Here is a 17,789-nt window from a genome sequence, read left to right as displayed (position 1 = left end):
CAGATATCGTAAACCGAACAATATAATTCCATTAAAAGCTAAATTAATTTGTTTTGCTTGTTTTATGAAAATGTCCTAATATAACTATGCAACTATGCTAACTGCAAGGGTGGCCAAAGTATGGCTGGTCGGCTACATATAGCCCAACAAATTCGTTAATCTGGCCCACTAAACATCAATTTAGTATTCCCCCCCTACTAAAATTGGTTAATCAAAATGTATACATTTATTTTTTAATTTGTGGGTCTCATTTGTTTATTGATTCATTTTTGTTACAAAAAAAATCAAACAATAAAATATTAAAAAAATTACACCATTAATGAATTATAAAAAGGTACAATATAAATAAATTACTTTATAATTAAAATAACAATCCCACATAAAATACAAAATATGAGGAGATTTTACCAATTTAAAATGTTAACATTGTTAAAAAAAAAAACAACAAAAACACGACTTTTAAACAATACAATATAAAATTATTTTTAAATAAAATAATTGAACAAATAAAGTATTACTTTTATTTTACGAAATACAGCAATTGGTTAATTAATAACAATTATATGAATTATAAACTCCTATTTGTAAATGAGCATGGGTTATTATTATTTTTTACCTATTTTACTTACTAAATTAATTTGAATTGATTTAACATATACAGTAAGTTCACGCACGCACACACACGCACGTAAAATAAATGTCTATCTATAGTATAGAATATACTATATATATTATATATAGTATATGTATATACTGAATATGTATATACACAGACATACATAATGTTATAGTATATAGTTATTTTGGTTATTACTAATGATGATGATAACTACAAGCAATACAATTTAAAAATAAGCAAGAATGATCATTTTATTTAAAACAACAACTGGTTGAATAATAATATTGACATTAAATACACAATTTAGTAATGATCATGGATTCCCATTTCATTCTTTAAAGCAACCATTTGACAAAATGTACATACTTTTTTAATTTTTTTCAATCTCATCTCCGACTGACCTGGCCCATCTGTCTAAATCAAAGTTAGCCCTTGAGCTGAAAAGCCGCCCGGCCGGGCCTGGTCTACCGGGAACGATGTGTGATTAACGAGAGCAGCTTGATCCGCTCGCCTCTTTGTCATGTCCGTGAACAAACGCCGGCTGAATAATGCCCAAGCTCTCAATTTAATGGGCTGAAATTTCTGCAAGAAAGCTCTAAAAACATTATCCATCTGTTCAGTGCACACACGCCTCAGTTCGCCGGGATAGCTCGTAGCACTGTCTTGCCGTATGCAAATATGTTTTGCCTGGAAATCTATTTGGAGTTGCTCGAAGGAATCCAGAACGGTCCGCCTTCTGTCTCCCCCTCGCCCGACTCACGCGCTGCTCCCGTCTAGCTCCTCTCGCGTGGAAGACATTTCACCAGCTCCGCACGCACCCGAGTCAGCGGCACCTCGGAGCACCGTGGGCCCAATATGCAGATCAGTGCGGGCTGGGGTGGGGGTTCGAGGTTGAGGGGGGCCTGCAACTGTTTGCTCACTTGGACAAAACACGCCACAGAAGACGCACGAGGAAGATTTTTTTTATATGGCCACTTATCTCAACTACCTAACACAAAAGTATTGTTCCCTCTAAAAAGGCCAAATTCAAGCTACAGCAATGCTCAATATTAGGGATGGGCGAGTACCGATACCAGACACTAATACTTAAGGCAAAAAATATATATTTCATTGAGTAAGTCTTTCACTGAGGTAGTTGATGCTATACTGCAGCAGTTTGACACATCAGTGAATCATCATCTTTGTTCACATTTTTTGTCATTGTATTAAATAAAAATGTATATAGTATACCAAAAGGACTAGAGGTATTGGTACTTGGTAAGTACACAAACAGTAAATACTTGTTTAAAAAACAATGTGGTACAGAACATTTCTGTTAAATATCATTCACGCAGTAGACACTACCTCCCAATTTTTTTTTTATTTAAAACTTTAAATATATTCCAAAATATGATCCCTAAGCACTTTAATATTTCAAACTCATCCACTTGAAAATAAATACCTTGCATTTTATTTTATTACGAAATAGTACATCAGGTGATGCTAGCATGTATGTCACTGTTTCCCAACCAATAGAAATTACTACTTTCCTATAAACCATTTTCTTACAATTTTTGATTCAGTGAAATGTGGATTTTTTTTAATTGGCACCCACCCAAAAAGGTTTGTACAGTGGATATAAAAAGTCTACACACCCATGTTTGAATATTTTCAACAGCTTTTCAACTCGTAATGGCACCTACAACCTCTACAACCCAACTGAATTAAGGGAACTAAAGATAAACAACTGAGATAATGTGGTTGCAGAAGTGTGCATACCCTCTTCTAAATGTTAAACAAACTTGTTAAAAAAGAGTTAGCAAACACCTGGCACTTCAATTTCAAATGCCTCGGATTAACCCCAAATAAAAGTTAAACTGTTCTAATAGGCTTTTCCTGCTATGGCTACACTACAATAGCATCTTAGAAAGAGAAAGGCGTTTGGACACCATTTTAGCTCATTCAAACCCACAAACGTGTAAACACATTTTTTTTAATGTCCTTCACTCCCAAAAAACGTATTTATACGTTTTTGTTTTAAATGCAAGAGCATACTGAAGGCTTTGATGCAGCTTCTGACATGAAGAAGTGGCTTAAATAAGAGAACAAGGGCCATGTTGCAACAAGCTTTTTTTGCCAGTGTTTTCACTAGGAATGTGAATATCGATGAAACAGCTATAATCTAATGCTAATTTCTGCAAAATGGAAACAGATGCAAAGATACTTTTTTTTTTCTAATGAAAGAAGAGACTAAATCTAATCTTTCTTTAGGCAAGTGCCATATTTTTATAACAATATTCTGTGGGCCTTGCAAAATCAGTCAACGTCTAGTAAAACTGCCAGGAGCGAAGGGGATTGCTTCAGTGAAAATGGCTGGGAGGGAATGTGTTAAGGGCTTTACAAAAAGCGTACAAAATATGTGGAAAGGTGCATTTTTCAGCAGATAGTTCTGTTCTACAGAAAAATTTGCTTTTTTTCACCTCCACGTCTGACGATTAGCATCCCTTTTGTGGCGGAAATGCATAAAAGGCATGCGTGTGTGTATGCAAGCCAAGATGCCAGGCCCGGTCCACCAGATGGTCCATAAAGGTGTTACCACACAGTGAGTGGGCACCGCGATTGATGCATTGCAACATCCAGGAAGGTGGAACATTTGGCTGCTGACCCGCAGTCACAACTCATTGGCCCTGCCTTCTCCTTATTTAGCAGCAGCCACGGCGCCGACGGCACACGCGCGCACACACACTGGGAACACGGCACTTTCTCACCCTCAAGGGAGCCTGGGCCGTGCGCCAGAAACTTCTCCGTGGTCTCTGCAAGGAGGTCACGAGGCTTCAGCGCAGGCCGGGATAATGAGTGCAAGGAGCCATGGACGCCAATGGAGAAGGCGCGCTGCAACTTACACTCGGATGGAGAACATCTGACCCTGAGCTGAGTCTTTGGGAGGCAAGCGGCGCCATATGATTTCATTTCTGATAGTTACATGTAACGAATCCTTCTTATGGTGTGTTTTTGGAATGTGCTGATGACGATCGCATGGCCTGGCCTCAAGTCAGGTGGAGCGACTTGAAAAGTTCTGCTTTGGTGAGATGGTGGAAAGAAGAAAGTCACCAAGGACATCGTCAACAACATAGTTGGGGTAACTTTTGTGTTGTTGGATTTTTGTTTGATTAAAACAGATGGCCCAAGTCATAGATGAGGCTAAAAAAAAAAAAATTGAAAAGTGGAAAAAATTTCTGTAAAATTTGGACAATTTAAATTATATGAAATGTGTTCACAATTAATCTATGACTATTACTTTACTAATTACAAAAATAAACTACTAATATTTTTTCTTATCTATGCACAATTATTTTAATAATAGTTCAGTTTTAAAAACCAAAAAATGTGTACATATAAAAATAGTAGATTTTGCTAATCCATCCATCCATCCATTTTCTTGGCCGCTTTTCCTCACTAGGGTCGCGGGGGTGCTGGAGCCTATCCCAGCTGGCTTCGGGCAGTAGGCGGGGTACACCCTGAACTGGTTGCCAGCCAATCGCAGGGCACACAGAGACGAACAACCACACTCACATTCACACCTAGGGACAATTTGGAGTGTTCAATTAACCTGCCATGCATGTTTTTGGAATGTGGGAGGAAACCGGAGTACCCGGTGAAAACCCACGCAAGCACGGGGAGAACATGCAAACTCCACCCAGGAAGGCCGAAGCCCGGACTCGATCTCACGTCCTCTGCACTGGGAGGCGGACGTGCTAACCAGTCAGCCACCGTGCTGCCCAGATTTTGCTAATAACTTTTGAATTTAATGTATTCAAAGTACATAAACATTTTTTTTACTTCATTATTTACAATAATCAATTATTATTTCATATGATAAATGAATCCAAATGAATAGATTTCGATGAACCATTTTTTTTTGGGGGGGGGGGGGGGATAATGGCTAAATTAATGCAACAAATAAATCTAATATTAAAAATAATGCAATTTTTAACTCTGACTGCCAAAAACGTTAAATAACGTTTAGTAAAATCCTATGGAGGAGTGCCAAAGACGTTAAAAGACGTTTGTTTCAAAACAGAGGTGAAACTAATTATTTTCTATTGTTGATTACTGAAAAACGGAATAAGGTAGAAACAAACTTTTTTTTTCTGATGAAAGATGATAGTCCAATCTTTCATTTGGTAGTATGTGTGTTTCCATAGTCCAAACACATAATTTTCTATGGACCTTGAAAGATCAGTCAAAATGCTTAAAATCGGCTGGCACCCACGGCATCCCTTTTCTGAAAACGTCTGGCAGTCAAAGAGTTAAAATGATTAATTGCTGCAATTTATCAACCAATATCATAAAAAAAAACATATTTTACACTACCTAAATTTTAAACGTATTGTGCTTGTAAAAGGTTAAAACTATGCCTCCCCTCATACCTATGCCTAAGATCTTTTAGAGCATTTCTACACTTTAAAAACAGTTGGGTCAAAAATAACCCAACTATGGGTCAAAAATGGACCGATCTTCTACTTGGGTCAATTTGGCCCAACTTTGAGTCAAGAAATGGGTCTTTTTGTGTAAAACAACTAAAATATTTGTCAGATCCTTTATTTGTGTTCAGAAATTGGGTCATTTTGTATAATACAACCCAAAAAATTGGGTCAAATTGACACAAAGTGGTCCATTTTTTAACCATAAATGGGTTACTTTTGACCCAACTGTTTTTAGAGTATATAATCCATTTCTGCGAAATCATGTTCTTGGACTGCACTTTTTTATTCTATAGTTATTTTAGTAAATTACAGTATTTCTTTACTTTGGTTTTAAATGCCTTAAAATCTTCAGATTTTCAAAATGTTTTACATTTTTTGCCTTTAAATGTTTTTGGAAATACCAAGTTATCTTGTGTATGAAATGTGCTATATAAATAAAGCCTCGTCTGACAAACGTTTGATAAAATTGATAAATAACGGAACAAGATACACAAAAATAAATCACCGTCTAAATTAATGTCACGAATATAGAACTCATAAAAATACTTGGTGGGCCAGATTTAAGACCGTAGCGGGCCCATTGTAGCCAACGGGCCGTAGTTTCCCTAACTCTGATGTGAAACCTAATAAAAATGGTCCTCAATACAGAGAATAAGTGAACAGAATTTGCTTTCAAGTCAAGTGTCAGACATCACAATCATAATATCCATCCAGCAGCCCAGTCAAAATTTACAAAACGCAGCCAAAACATTTTGAATGCTGCTGATTCTGCTAATCAAGGGGAGCATGATATCAGTACAGACAAAAAGGTCGATTGTGTAGCTCATGACACTGACGATTGTGTATAGTTACTGAATGAACAGCCTAAAAAACACAAAAGTCATGGTAGGACCATCCCTTTATTATTATTTTTTTTAAGTGGCACATTTAACAGTTTTAGTTGATGCTTAGGTCCAGTTTGCTGGAGATTTAGAGACTCTTGTAAATGTTGCTAAGATTGTTATTCTTACCTCCACCAGACTACTTTAAGCCATTTAATGACATTAACAATCCAGTTAAAGTTAATTGTAAAACTAAACACACAACAAAAAATAATTACACACATTGTTCATTTCAATACTAGACAATTTGTTTTATAAATATCGCTAGTGCTAATGCTAACAGTCCCATTGCAGGCCAATAGAAAATTAGCATTCGGTTTCAGGAGTGATATTCCTTCAAATAACAATTATTCATATAAAATAATACCCACACGATTAGACTGATCAATAGTATTGATTTTGGATAAAATAGAAACTTTACCAAATTGTGACTTACGAGGTTTCGGCCTGACGCTAGACAATATTCTTCCTACTGTGTGAAAAACAAAGTTTTGTCAATAAAGTTTAAACATGACTTTCTTCTTCTATTATTTTTATCTTAACGCAAGTGTATATCGCTCTTCATGCACGGCACCACACTGCCCCTAAGAGGCTAAGGTGAGCACAGCAGGAATTTTTTTCATTTGATTTTACTTTTTAGTAATTATTTTGTTATTTCGAGTCATATTTAAAGTAAAGTTTTGGTTATAGAGTAAATTCGAAGTTTTGAAATCAATGAATAATTGTAATTTTTTTTTTTTTCCATAATCGCCTGGCCTGTGTTTTTAAAATCTATCGATACCAGCAACATAAAGTGACATGCAGTACAATTAAATCATCCTCCACATAGCAGAAGGTACATAAATACCTTAAATTTAGACAAGATCATCATTACTTAAGTTGTTCCCCATATGTACTATACATTTTTTTGTATGCATTTTTCCCCTCAAGATACTGCTCATCAACCCCAGTTCGACATAGGGGCCCTAATTTAAAGTAAGATTAAATATAAGTAATGCTACGACACATATCAGAGGTGTTCCAACGTAGATGTCACGGTTCCCTCCCCGGGATCCCACAAAGAGTCAGTCATCATCCACCACCATGACATTGCCATTAAGCTCATAATCAACAGTGGCCCAGTCAAAGATGTTGCCTTTGGGGACCTTATGTCCGTAATGCCAGGCTTGAATCGTGCTCTGGGAGAGGACGTAGTCCCACATATTCAAATCAGTCATCTCCCCCACGAAACTCTGCAAGGCCTCCAAGCCCCCGAGATGTTTGTCAGGGTCCTGCCCCAGGAGGACGGTGCCTTCGGGACGGATGCTGTGTCCGGGTTTGTACACTTGATAGGCGCTGCGTTTCCCGTCCACCCAAAAAGCGGTGAGGCCGACGACGGATTCCCATGTCAGGCAGAGGCTGGTGCGAAAGGTGCCCAACGGGGGAAGGAAAAAGAAAACGCCGTCCCCGCTCATGTGAAACGAAACGCGTCCATCCTTCTCGCGCCACACGTTCAGCTCGTCGTAGTCGGCCGTGCGGTAGGCGAACAGGATGATCTGTCGCTCTTCGGGCAGCTCGGTGGCCACGCGCATGCAAAGCGTGAAGGCCTTGAGCGCCATATCCTTCATCGGCATCAGCGTCACGTAGCTGAAATCCGTCTCGTAAGGGAAGACCAGGACTTTGCTAGCGAGGCCCACTGGAGCAAATGGGACATTTTGTCACCGGAAATCGCACGACAAAAGGAGCGTTGTGCAGTAGTGTTAGTCGTTCTTCACAAAGAATAAATAATATAGGCCTGCCATTATTTTTTTTTATTGTCTTTTCGAGATCAAATAGCCACTGCTTAAAGCGTTTTAGGGTATTTTGTTAACCCGACTGCAACTATCACATTTCCCATTATGTGTTAGCATTTGGCTAGCAGCAAGGTGAAAGTCTCTTAGTTTTATCTTTAGTTTGACAGTAAATTTGACTGGAAGTAGCATTAAACACATTGAAGACTTTATGAAGAATTGTTCACTATTTCCCAAACTGCTGTTAATTGTGAAGTGAGTTCAGTCAAGTTAATTGTCGACATAAAGGGTGAATCTAATTATTATTTTTACTCGCAATTCAAAGCAAAAAAAAAAGTCAGGCCGCTTGCATCTCATGGCACCCTCCTTCAACAGCCTTATTTTTATTATTATTTAAATTTTTGAAATGGTCTAATCTGAAAAAGGTACGATTTTTCAGTTGTTAGCATGAGCTAATTTAGCTTTTTTTTGTTACACAGTTCATGTTAGCATAACTACAGGACCTTGTTTTGATAGCAGAAAAATGAATTATCCACCCAACCACAAGCATACTCAACAATATAATAGTCAGTATACATTTTACATATACATTTTTTTAATCAACATAATGACACTTTACCTTTCCTGGTTGAAGAGTGGGCCGAGGCAAACACGCCAATTAGAAGCACGGCTAACATATGGAAATTCTGCAAACACACGCACACAACAGTAGTCAGTGCAGAAGTCACAAGAGACAAAATCTTGTTGAAAAATTCTCTTACCATGATGTTGTGGTGCTGTTGTCAAAGTAATTCATGCCTCCTTCTGTCCTCTGCCCTCCTCGTACCAGCCGTGATGTCAGCCAAGACAATGGGTTCGGTGAGGGACTGATACACTCGCACACATTCTTCACAGATGTGTGTGTGTTGAGGCCTTGTTTTGAAACAGGGACGTTGAAACCTTTTCAAGTGAGGGCCACAATACATAAAAATGGAAGGAAGAGTGAAGCACACTTAAATTTTGTTGTTGAAGTAGCGTGAATAACACAAAACAAAAATTGTTACACAAAATGTCCGCGGTTTTGCCTTGTCTCTAGTTGCATTCATGCTAGCCTAAGCTACGCTAATTGTTCATCGTTTAAAAAGATGACGGCCGTGCCAAAAAACGCTGCTTACCTTTCGGTTTTGACGTGCCACTGCCATGTCACAGTGCTTCTGTTTTGAAATTTGAAGCCCTGCTGCCATCTCATTAGCTGAGAAACTTGAGTTGTGTTTTAGTTCACTATACATAAAGTTGAGTTGCGTTTCAATGGTTGAATGAATTAGTAGGTAATGACAAACCCATATGCTAGGCTAAGCTAGTAACAGTGACTAGAAACTAAACTACCACTAAAACTAGAACGCAAAACAACATTTGAATGTTTACAGGCTTGATTTTATGCTTGTATCTAAGGGGGGTCAAACTTAACAAAATCAAGTGATTCTATTTCCATTCAGATTGTCAGTTTCAATGATTTCATGACTTAATCGTCATGCTAGGCTAAGCTAAACGAAAGAGACTTCAAACTTACCACTAAATCCAGAGCGTAAAACCACAACAGTAATTAAGATACCCTTTTTGCTGCAACTAATAACTTAATACAAAATGAGCTGAATATTAAGGTAATAAGTTTTGTGTTCAGAGTAACAATGTAGAAGTTTTTGGACCTTCAATCAAGAATCCAAACTTAAGTGAAAAAATAATTGCAGAGTACACAAATATTTGAAATAACAGGCATTTATTCACAGGTTCATGTCATCTGCTTTCTCGTATGGCTGTCGTAACCGCTTACCTTCTGAATTGAAGTCATACCAAAAACACAATAGCAATGTGGAGCAAGGATTGGCATGGTAACATAACATGGTGAACATTTCTTGAAAAATACTTCCAAAATGAAAAAAAGAATGAAAGAAAAAGAAACGGGGCCTTCATGTTATCAACATATCTACATTTAATACATTTTCAAGCTGAAAGATGGCAAGAAAAACAAAGACAACATATTTTGTCAAGAAATAAGACAAGCTAATTATTTACACTTTCTGCACGCTGATGTGAACCACTCGGCGAGGAGATCAGTCAACTCAAAGCGCTATCTATGTGTTTGACGGGAATGCTGGCAAAACAGAGGTAAGCATGACAGGTGATGCGCTTCCAGCATTTTAAACAAGTGGGAGGACGACACAAGTCAACTTTTAGGCTTATAGATCCCCTCTCTCCACCGGTGATTGTTTTTTGCAAGTCAGCAAGGTGACGCTTCAAATTAACAGCAAGGACAATCAGGGCCCGGAAAAAAAAAACTTGGAGGGCGATGCGGGCATCAAACACATCGTCACAACACATCTGTGGACATGAACGCCATTTAAAGCACGTGTATGTGTCACCCGCCGTCAGCTGATTCACACGCATTACGAAGGAATACTCAGCAATGTGAAAACTTAAAAATGAAAATTAAAAAAAAATCCAGCAGCCTTTCACCTTCGTTTCTCCACTTCCCGGCTGCTCTATTTTTAAGAAAGTGCCCTGTTTCAAAAGATTTCCAGCTCAAAACTAAACAGAATGCATACATTCATCTCATCTGAATTGTCTGTACTTGAGTGGATGGCAAGCCTTGATATCCAGAGCTCGAGGTCCACGTACTAGTACCGGCACAGGAATGACAACATGTTACTAGTGAGGCAAAACTGGACACTATTTGTGTGTGCTACAATACTACTAGTGATATGATAAAAACGACACTAGTGAAAATCTAGTGCTTCAGTATTAGTACTAGTGCACATCGAGGATGTCAGACAAATGCTCAAATGGCTTTATGGTAAGCTGCTTAAGCATTTATTCAATATCCTTCATATAGTTTTAAGGTCCATATACAAGTACGCTCGGACAACTTTGGCATATGAAGGAGGCAAAGATGTGCATGAGGTGTAAACAGAAAAATAAAAATTCTACTTGCAGTTGTGTACTCGCCTCACTAGTAAGTCATGCCAAAGTAGTCCTACTAATGAGGACAATGAGGATGCTAGCACATGAACCTTAGGATAGATATTAATAAATGTTTGAAAAAAAAAAAAGCCATTTGATCATTTATTCTATATCTATTAGTGTGCTGAATTGTCACACTAGTGAAGACAGAGCATGCTAGTGCACGGTTTACGAGCTGGATATCAAGGATATTGAATAAACGGAGAAGAATTCACCAAAAATGTCAACACACATAGCTGCGGGTGAGGGATTGTGGCGCCACCTAGCGGTGGAGTTGACAACTGAAAACACACAAACTCCTCCACTGTCCTCATGTAAACTTGCATACAAAGTGGTCACACGTAATTGTTTTTGTTTTGTTTTGGCATAGTTACCATTTCAGAGCTAAATGTTAAGAATAAAGACTTGTGATTTGCTTTCTTTTTGGCAGTCACATGACGACATGGGACGCTTACCTGGGATTGTGGCACTCGAGAAATGGATAAGAGCAGAGGACATGAACGAGACCTGAGAGAGTGGCCCCGGAAGGATGAACGTTGTCAAAGATGTTAAAGGGAGTAGCAGGCCACAAGCACACAGCCTCACAAATTTGGGATGCAAAGAGACCACGGGACAGGCTACGGGGGGTCCGCATCAGCTCCCCTCCCTGTGCTGGTCCACAAGGCAAGGCGACATCTTCTCAAAAGTCTTGCGTAGACTTGAGATGGACAAAACGGGTGACGGGATCCGTCTAGTAATCCTCCACCCAGCCGTTCTCCTGGATAAAGGCATCGATCACTTCCTTCATGGCCAGGTTGGGGATCAGCTGGTCCTGGGTCAGGGGGCTTCGAGTGACCGGGTCGAAATGGCCCACTCGCTGAAGGGATGAAACGAGAAGTTGACGTTCGACTCCGCTATCGTCGCTATTTGACAAATGGATTATTTGCTCACCTGCAGGTGCTCCTCGATGTCCTTGCGGTCGTAGGTGATCCCGCTTGGTGTGATGCACGGCTCCCTCATCAGCTCAAAACTGATCTTGCCGCACAGATAGTCTGGAATCTCGCGTTTCTGTCGGGACGGGACAGAAACGCACACACAAAAAAAAAAATGCTTCAGGCTTACTCATTTGACTCTTAAAAGGGGAAGTCAAGCATTTCTTGACAATAATTTGTTATGTAACCTCACTAGTCTGAACATGATATTTTGATTAACTCGTTCACTGCCATTGACGGCTATAGACGTCAAAAAATCATTTGAACTATTTCTATTAGTTTAACATTTTTTTCCACTTTTGTTAACAAGAGTATGAAAACCTAGAGGAAAAGAAATAGTGTATATTTAGAACGGATATAAAATTTGTGATTAATTTTGGGTTAACTAGTGGAGTCATGCGATTAATTACGATTAAAAAACGTAATTGCCTGACGCCCCTAATTTTTAATAATCTTTTTTTTCTTTTTCTTTTTTTTAGATAAAAGAAAAAAAGATTATTAAAAATTAGGGGTGTCAGGCGATTAAATGTTTTAATTGTAGTTAATCGCAAGACTCCACTAGTTAATTTTTATTATATATATTTTTTTAAAGAAAAGATTTTTTAAAAAAGAAAAAAATATTTTAAAATTAGGGGCGTCAGGCGATTAATTTTTTTATTTATTTGTAATTAGTCGCATGACTTCACTAGTTTTTTTTTTTTTTAAAGAAAAGATTAAAAAATATATATATATTTTTTTTTTTTATTGGGGCGTCAGACGATTAAAATGTTTAATTGTAATTAATTGCATGACCTCACGATTAATCACAAATGTTATATCTGTTCTAAATGTACAATTAAAAAAATCTAGGTTTTCATTCTCTTGTTAACAAAAGTGGAAAAAATGTTAAACTAATAGAAATAGTTAAATTAATTTATGGCAGTGAATGAGTTAATATTACATTTGTGGAATATGAGTTATTAAGTATAATCCAGGGGTTGGGGTTGACTTCCCCTCTTAGAGAATGTTGGGGAACATGAAAAAGATGTTGCAAATATTGATTAAAATATATCTAAAAAAAAAAAGGTTTTGGAATATCAGACGTGTAGATGATACTCACTTTTCTCTTCTCGTCCACTTGAGAGAAAAGCTCATCCATCTCCATCAAGTACTTGTCCTGATTGGGTCACAATATAAATCAGGGAGAGAGGAAAAAAAAAAAAAAAAAAAAGGAACACAGAGACAAAATGGAGGTCACAATGTACGTGTTTGGATGCAATCTTAGCCACGTCGCCGCCAATGTGATCGTCATCCTGCTTTTCTTTGTAGTCTTCAAGTTGTCTGCGGTGCAACGTGACATGGCATTAGTCATCTCTTCAGAGGAAAACGAAACAAAACAGCACGCCTGCTCGCTGGCCGCCCTCACCGTTCCTTCTCTGCTAGTATGAGTTTGCTCAGGTAGGCGTGCAGCTCGTTCTCCTGGTTGATCCGCTTCTCCTCGATGCTGTTCCAACGCTTCTTCTTGGCGACGCGCAAGGCGCCGGGGATGTCGTCGCCGAAATTCAGCCTCTGTTCTTTTGCCAGATTGTACGCTGCAGAAAATACAAAAACGGACGGCACATTTTAGAATCCAATACCGGCGGATGGATTCAAAGTCGGTTCCGACCTTTCTGCAGGTTCCCGATGGCTTCGTCGTAGTTCTCCAGTTCCAGGTGACACTGACCCAGGAAGAAGTGGGCCTTGACCGACTGCGTGTCCAGCTCCAGGGCGTGCTTGCAGTCGGACAGCGCCTTGTCGTGCTGCTGCAGCTTCACGTGGCACAGGGCCCGGTTGGTGTAGTACACAGCCACGGAGGGGTTACGGTTCTGGAAGGCAACGCATCAAACAAACATCACTAATAGACATTGGGATAGAGCAAAATGCACTTTTGGACATGATTTGGCAAGTTAAGAATAATGTGCATATTAAGACTACGGATGGCTGAATATGTAGTGGATATATAGAAAGTCTACACACCCCTGCATTTTTTTCCTATCATTAAAGTGACTTAAATAATTCAACTCAATTGACAGAAATAAAAGGTTTTAGCGAGGTGTCATAAAATTAAACAATTGACAAAATTTGGTTGCAAAACTCTACGAACCCCTTTAAGACATGGGGTGTGTTCAGAATTATGCAGTGTATTTTAAACACATGTTAAATAGTCATCAAAAAGTCATCAGGTACTTACCACCATTTAAAATACATTAGATTAACTCCTAACTAAATTCAGATGTTCTACGAGGCTATTCTTGACAATTTTGTGGTCCAAATGAGAAAAATTGAAAATTTATTTCATGCAATTTTAAGTAAATTGCTATATTGGAATATATAAGAGGCCGAAAGAAACTAAGGCTAGGCAATTAATCGAAATGTAATCATGTTTTCGATTTCGGCTTGTCACAATCATCAAAACATGATAATAGTAGAAAACGCATATGCCACAAAATACAATACAAAGTCCCAAAAAATGGTGAAAGTGAAAATTGAACAACAAATTAAGATAATAATTACAATTAACAGATAACGTAGATGTTTATTAATGGTTTAAATGTATGCAAAGATGCAATGCTGCAAAGGTATGCGGGGATGCAACTGAAGGAAAATGCATGGTATTTACAAGGACATTTTGTACTTGACAAAAAGAACAGTGTTTTCAGCAATAAAATGTTCAAGGTGCAGGTTTGAACAGAAAAGACATAAGGGGATATGATGGTAATTGTGTGTAGTTGATTTAATATTTACTTTTAAAATCATTCAATGAATAATCATTTTTACTCATCGTGATTTGAATATCAAACAAAATATTTGTGATCTCTTTTTTTTCTTCTTCTGGCAAGTATTGGCTACTACTACATACAACTCATACCTCCCGTCGTCAACATTGGTCTATTGCAGGGGTGCCCAAGTTCGGTCCTCGACAGCCCCTCCACTAACACACCTGATTCATGACCAAGATCATTATCAGGCTTCTGCAAAGCTTGCTGATTAGTTGATCATTAGATTCTGCTGCACTGCAGGAGGGAAACATGAAAAAACAGGCTGGATAGGGACTCTGGAGGACCGGACTTGGGCACCCCTGGTCTATTGGATAGGGGTGGGAAGATGGAAGCCAATGCTGAATCTTTTGTATGTTTGGCGCAAACACAACATCATCCATCAATCCAAAATGACCTTTGCATCGGGTTGCTCTATGAAAGTCGCCAATGCAAAAGGGTGTCCAAGGGGGGATTGACTCACAATCGCTTTGCTGTAGCACGTCGCAGCCTCCTGATACTTGCGGCAGAGGAACAGGCGGTTTCCCTGCTCCTTCAGCTCCTGCGCGGTGGAACTTTTCTCCGGGCTGCCGGCCATCTTCTCCACCGGCTCCGCGGGGCCCGCCTCGCCCTGCTTCCCTATCCTGTTCCCCGTCTCTTCGGCTGGCTCAACCGACAGAGTCAAGAACGCCCCGTCCCCGCCTGGATCTCCAACACTGTCGAAAAAAAACCACACACCGAAAGACAGCATGCGAGTTCAGATCCTGCAATGCGTGTCTTTTACATCAAAGCAATGAAGCGGATTTTCTCGTTATTTCGCTGATTGACAGCGAAGGGAGAGCCGGCGTGTTAACTCTTCGTTGGACGGATGTCAGCAATAAAGCGAGAAAAACACACCAAACTGTCATTGGAAACCACAAACATTTAAAACGCACACACGGAGAAAGTGGAAATGCTGCCACTTGCGTCCATTTATCAAAGCGTTGACTTTACGCTGAGTAATTGACGCTCGCTAGTTAGCCACCTAGCACACCGATAAACGCCATCGTGGCAATTCACTAGGTGACTCTTAATAGATCAATTATTAACATTAACCCCGTGAACCATGAGCAGTTCATGCCACCGAAGTCGGACGTTAGGAATATAAAAGAACAGCGGGCCGTTAAAAAGCCTTTTAGCATTTGGCTAACATCAAAACGCTAGCTCGAACGCTAGGTGATTTCTTTTTTATTATTCTTTTTTTCATGTGACGTCGACGGTAGCAGTCGTCGGATGGCTCATTATTAAATAGCGGTAGTTAAAACGCTCACCTTCCGAGAGACGTCTCACATCCAAACTGTTTCTAAAAGATCGGTTTTATAATGTGGATTAAATTTCTTGCTCTTGAAGCTAACATGACAGGTTGTTGTTATGCTGACGTCACGCGTCGCGTTACATCGACGGAAGCTGCGATGGATACTTAATTTCCCGTGCTAAATCAAAATTAAATGCGTACCTTTTACATACATAGCCTACATTAAAAATAAGCATTCTGTTGATCTTTGAACGAAATATATTTTTTTAGAATCAACAAGAAATAACTAGGAGTGTTATTCAGTCTATGCTGTACAAAGTAGCACCAGAAGAGGGCGTTCAATAGTCATTTATATGTACATTTTAGATTCGGTTCAGGATCGAGTTGCTTTTCAAAAATTTTAATATTTTAAATGGTACGCATGTAGGCTAGTCCATTTTTTAAATTACAAATGAGCAGATAACCAATATTACTCTAATAATGGGTACATTTGCATTTTTTTTCAGCAGCAAGAGTGCAAGCTGGAAAAAGACTTAACACATCTGCCTCACTGTTTTGAGTTTCTTGGTTTGAATCTTAGTCCCAGCCTTTCTGTGTTGGGTTTGCATGTTCTCCCCATGCTTGGATGTTCTTCTTGTTATACAGCTCCCTTCCACATTCCAAAAATATGCCTGTTAAGTTGACTGAATAAAATCGTCAATAGGTACTGTGAGGCAGATGTGTTACTCACTTGTCCACTGAGGAATCTTAAGTCTATTATTCTATTGATATGAATGGTTTGTTCCTGTTAAATGAGTGAAATGTGCAATGACATTAAAGTAGAAGCGAGTCTATTTTTTTCTTTTCTTCAGGAGCATCCCACCCACAGAGAAGATGCAGCCCACACAGATAAATCCATAGATGACCCCTTGTGCCCTCTTAAGGCCTTTATAATACAAAGAACATTCTAATTTAGCCTTGGGTGAATTAGCCAGCGAGTGATTGTCACTTTCATCCTCGGTTGTGAAGACTCTGCAAAGGCTTGCGTGAAGATTAGTGCACATCCCTAAAGTAAACATGCTGATAAATAAATGAGTGGAGTAAAGGGTGTAACGGGGGGGGGGCATTGCTGTGTGTGTCCCCAGCTGTGTTTACCCATCTACGGCAGTCCAATCCCACAGAACACCCACCCAACTTTTAAGAACCACTGACACAGGGATGTGAAATGTTTGGCTACAAGGTAATCGCAATACAGAAACAAAGTCTTTATATGAATACTGTTTCAAGTGTTTACGTTTAAACTGGCCGTCATTGTGTCTCACGTCCCAACCGCCGTTGCCCCTCCAGTCCATTCAAAGCCACTGCCCGCTGCACCAGCTGGCTGAGTTTACCATCGTCTTGGCAACGGGATGAGGAAGTTGCCCGGCTCCTCTGGCACAGTTGAAAGGCAGCTACTTCCTGATTGATTATTTCCATCCGAGCCGTAGTCACCCCCCCCCCCCCCCCCACCCACCCAGAAAAAGCGCCCGACAAGCCAAAAAGGGTGAACAAACTCTTCGGGGGGAAAAGCGCAGGTTCAAATGGGTAAAACAAAAGCGCCATTCATCCATATGGCCGGCCCTTAGTCGGGTGGGTTTGCTCACTTTGACAGAGGAAAAGGCTCATAGACTCTTTGCAAAAGTACTTGAATGCCGGATGAACGCCAAGGTAAAATAATGATGTGAGACGAGGAAACAGTTAGTTGTTGTTCTAAATGTGTGCGAGGTTCCGTTAATTAACCTCTATTGTTTAACCACAACAAGAGCCACACGTTGTAGTCTGTTTACCTGTCGGATAATGGGTCAAAAAATACAAACGTTCGACACCTGCTCACAAAGTTTGCAACCGCTCTTTACATGGCGGGAGGGGACATTTGCATACAGGTAGAAATGGAAAATACCGTCCTGGAAAAACACACAATGTTATCAATGCGTGGACATGTTATTGGGTAAATTATTGGACAGCATTTTTTTGAACCAACATCTACAATTATTTCAGTG

The 17,789-nt window shown here is 39.4% G+C and overlaps 2 protein-coding genes across 8 annotated transcripts in view; both read right to left on the bottom strand.

The window, feature by feature from the left end:
- Positions 1 to 9,383, bottom strand: part of LOC144038030 (C-reactive protein-like) — a 37,969-nt gene extending 28,586 nt beyond the window's left edge. For 5 of the 7 annotated variants that reach the window (XM_077550076.1, XM_077550077.1, XM_077550078.1 and 2 more), the window contains exons 1-2: positions 8,497 to 8,821; positions 8,355 to 8,421 (exon numbers count right to left, since the gene is read on the bottom strand). Coding sequence is in view for 1 of the 7 variants with exons in the window: in XM_077550082.1 (XP_077406208.1) it covers positions 7,031 to 7,641; positions 8,355 to 8,421; positions 8,497 to 8,499 (681 nt within the window). In the remaining 6 variants the exon portion in view is untranslated. Of the gene's footprint in view, positions 1 to 5,965; positions 7,642 to 8,354; positions 8,422 to 8,496; positions 8,822 to 8,889 lie in introns of those variants that run through there. The other 2 variants (XM_077550075.1, XM_077550082.1) reach the window with 2 other exon arrangements.
- A 301-nt stretch (positions 9,384 to 9,684) lies between these two features.
- On the bottom strand, positions 9,685 to 15,927 carry stub1 (STIP1 homology and U-Box containing protein 1). Its single transcript, XM_077550083.1, has 8 exons — positions 15,788 to 15,927; positions 14,962 to 15,193; positions 13,349 to 13,547; positions 13,109 to 13,274; positions 12,948 to 13,023; positions 12,803 to 12,859; positions 11,663 to 11,779; positions 9,685 to 11,588 (listed from the first exon to the last, which is right to left on the bottom strand). Exons 2-8 carry the CDS (start codon positions 15,073 to 15,075, stop codon positions 11,463 to 11,465), a joined length of 855 nt encoding a protein of 284 aa, XP_077406209.1. The 5' UTR covers positions 15,076 to 15,193; positions 15,788 to 15,927; the 3' UTR covers positions 9,685 to 11,462.
- Between the last annotated feature and the right edge of the window lie 1,862 nt (positions 15,928 to 17,789).

Source organism: Vanacampus margaritifer, chromosome 18, assembly GCF_051991255.1.
Source record: "Vanacampus margaritifer isolate UIUO_Vmar chromosome 18, RoL_Vmar_1.0, whole genome shotgun sequence".
In the NCBI taxonomy this organism is placed as follows: domain Eukaryota; kingdom Metazoa; phylum Chordata; class Actinopteri; order Syngnathiformes; family Syngnathidae; genus Vanacampus; species Vanacampus margaritifer.
Note: the sequence above shows the minus strand (reverse complement) of the source record. Positions and strands in the feature narration are given on the sequence as shown.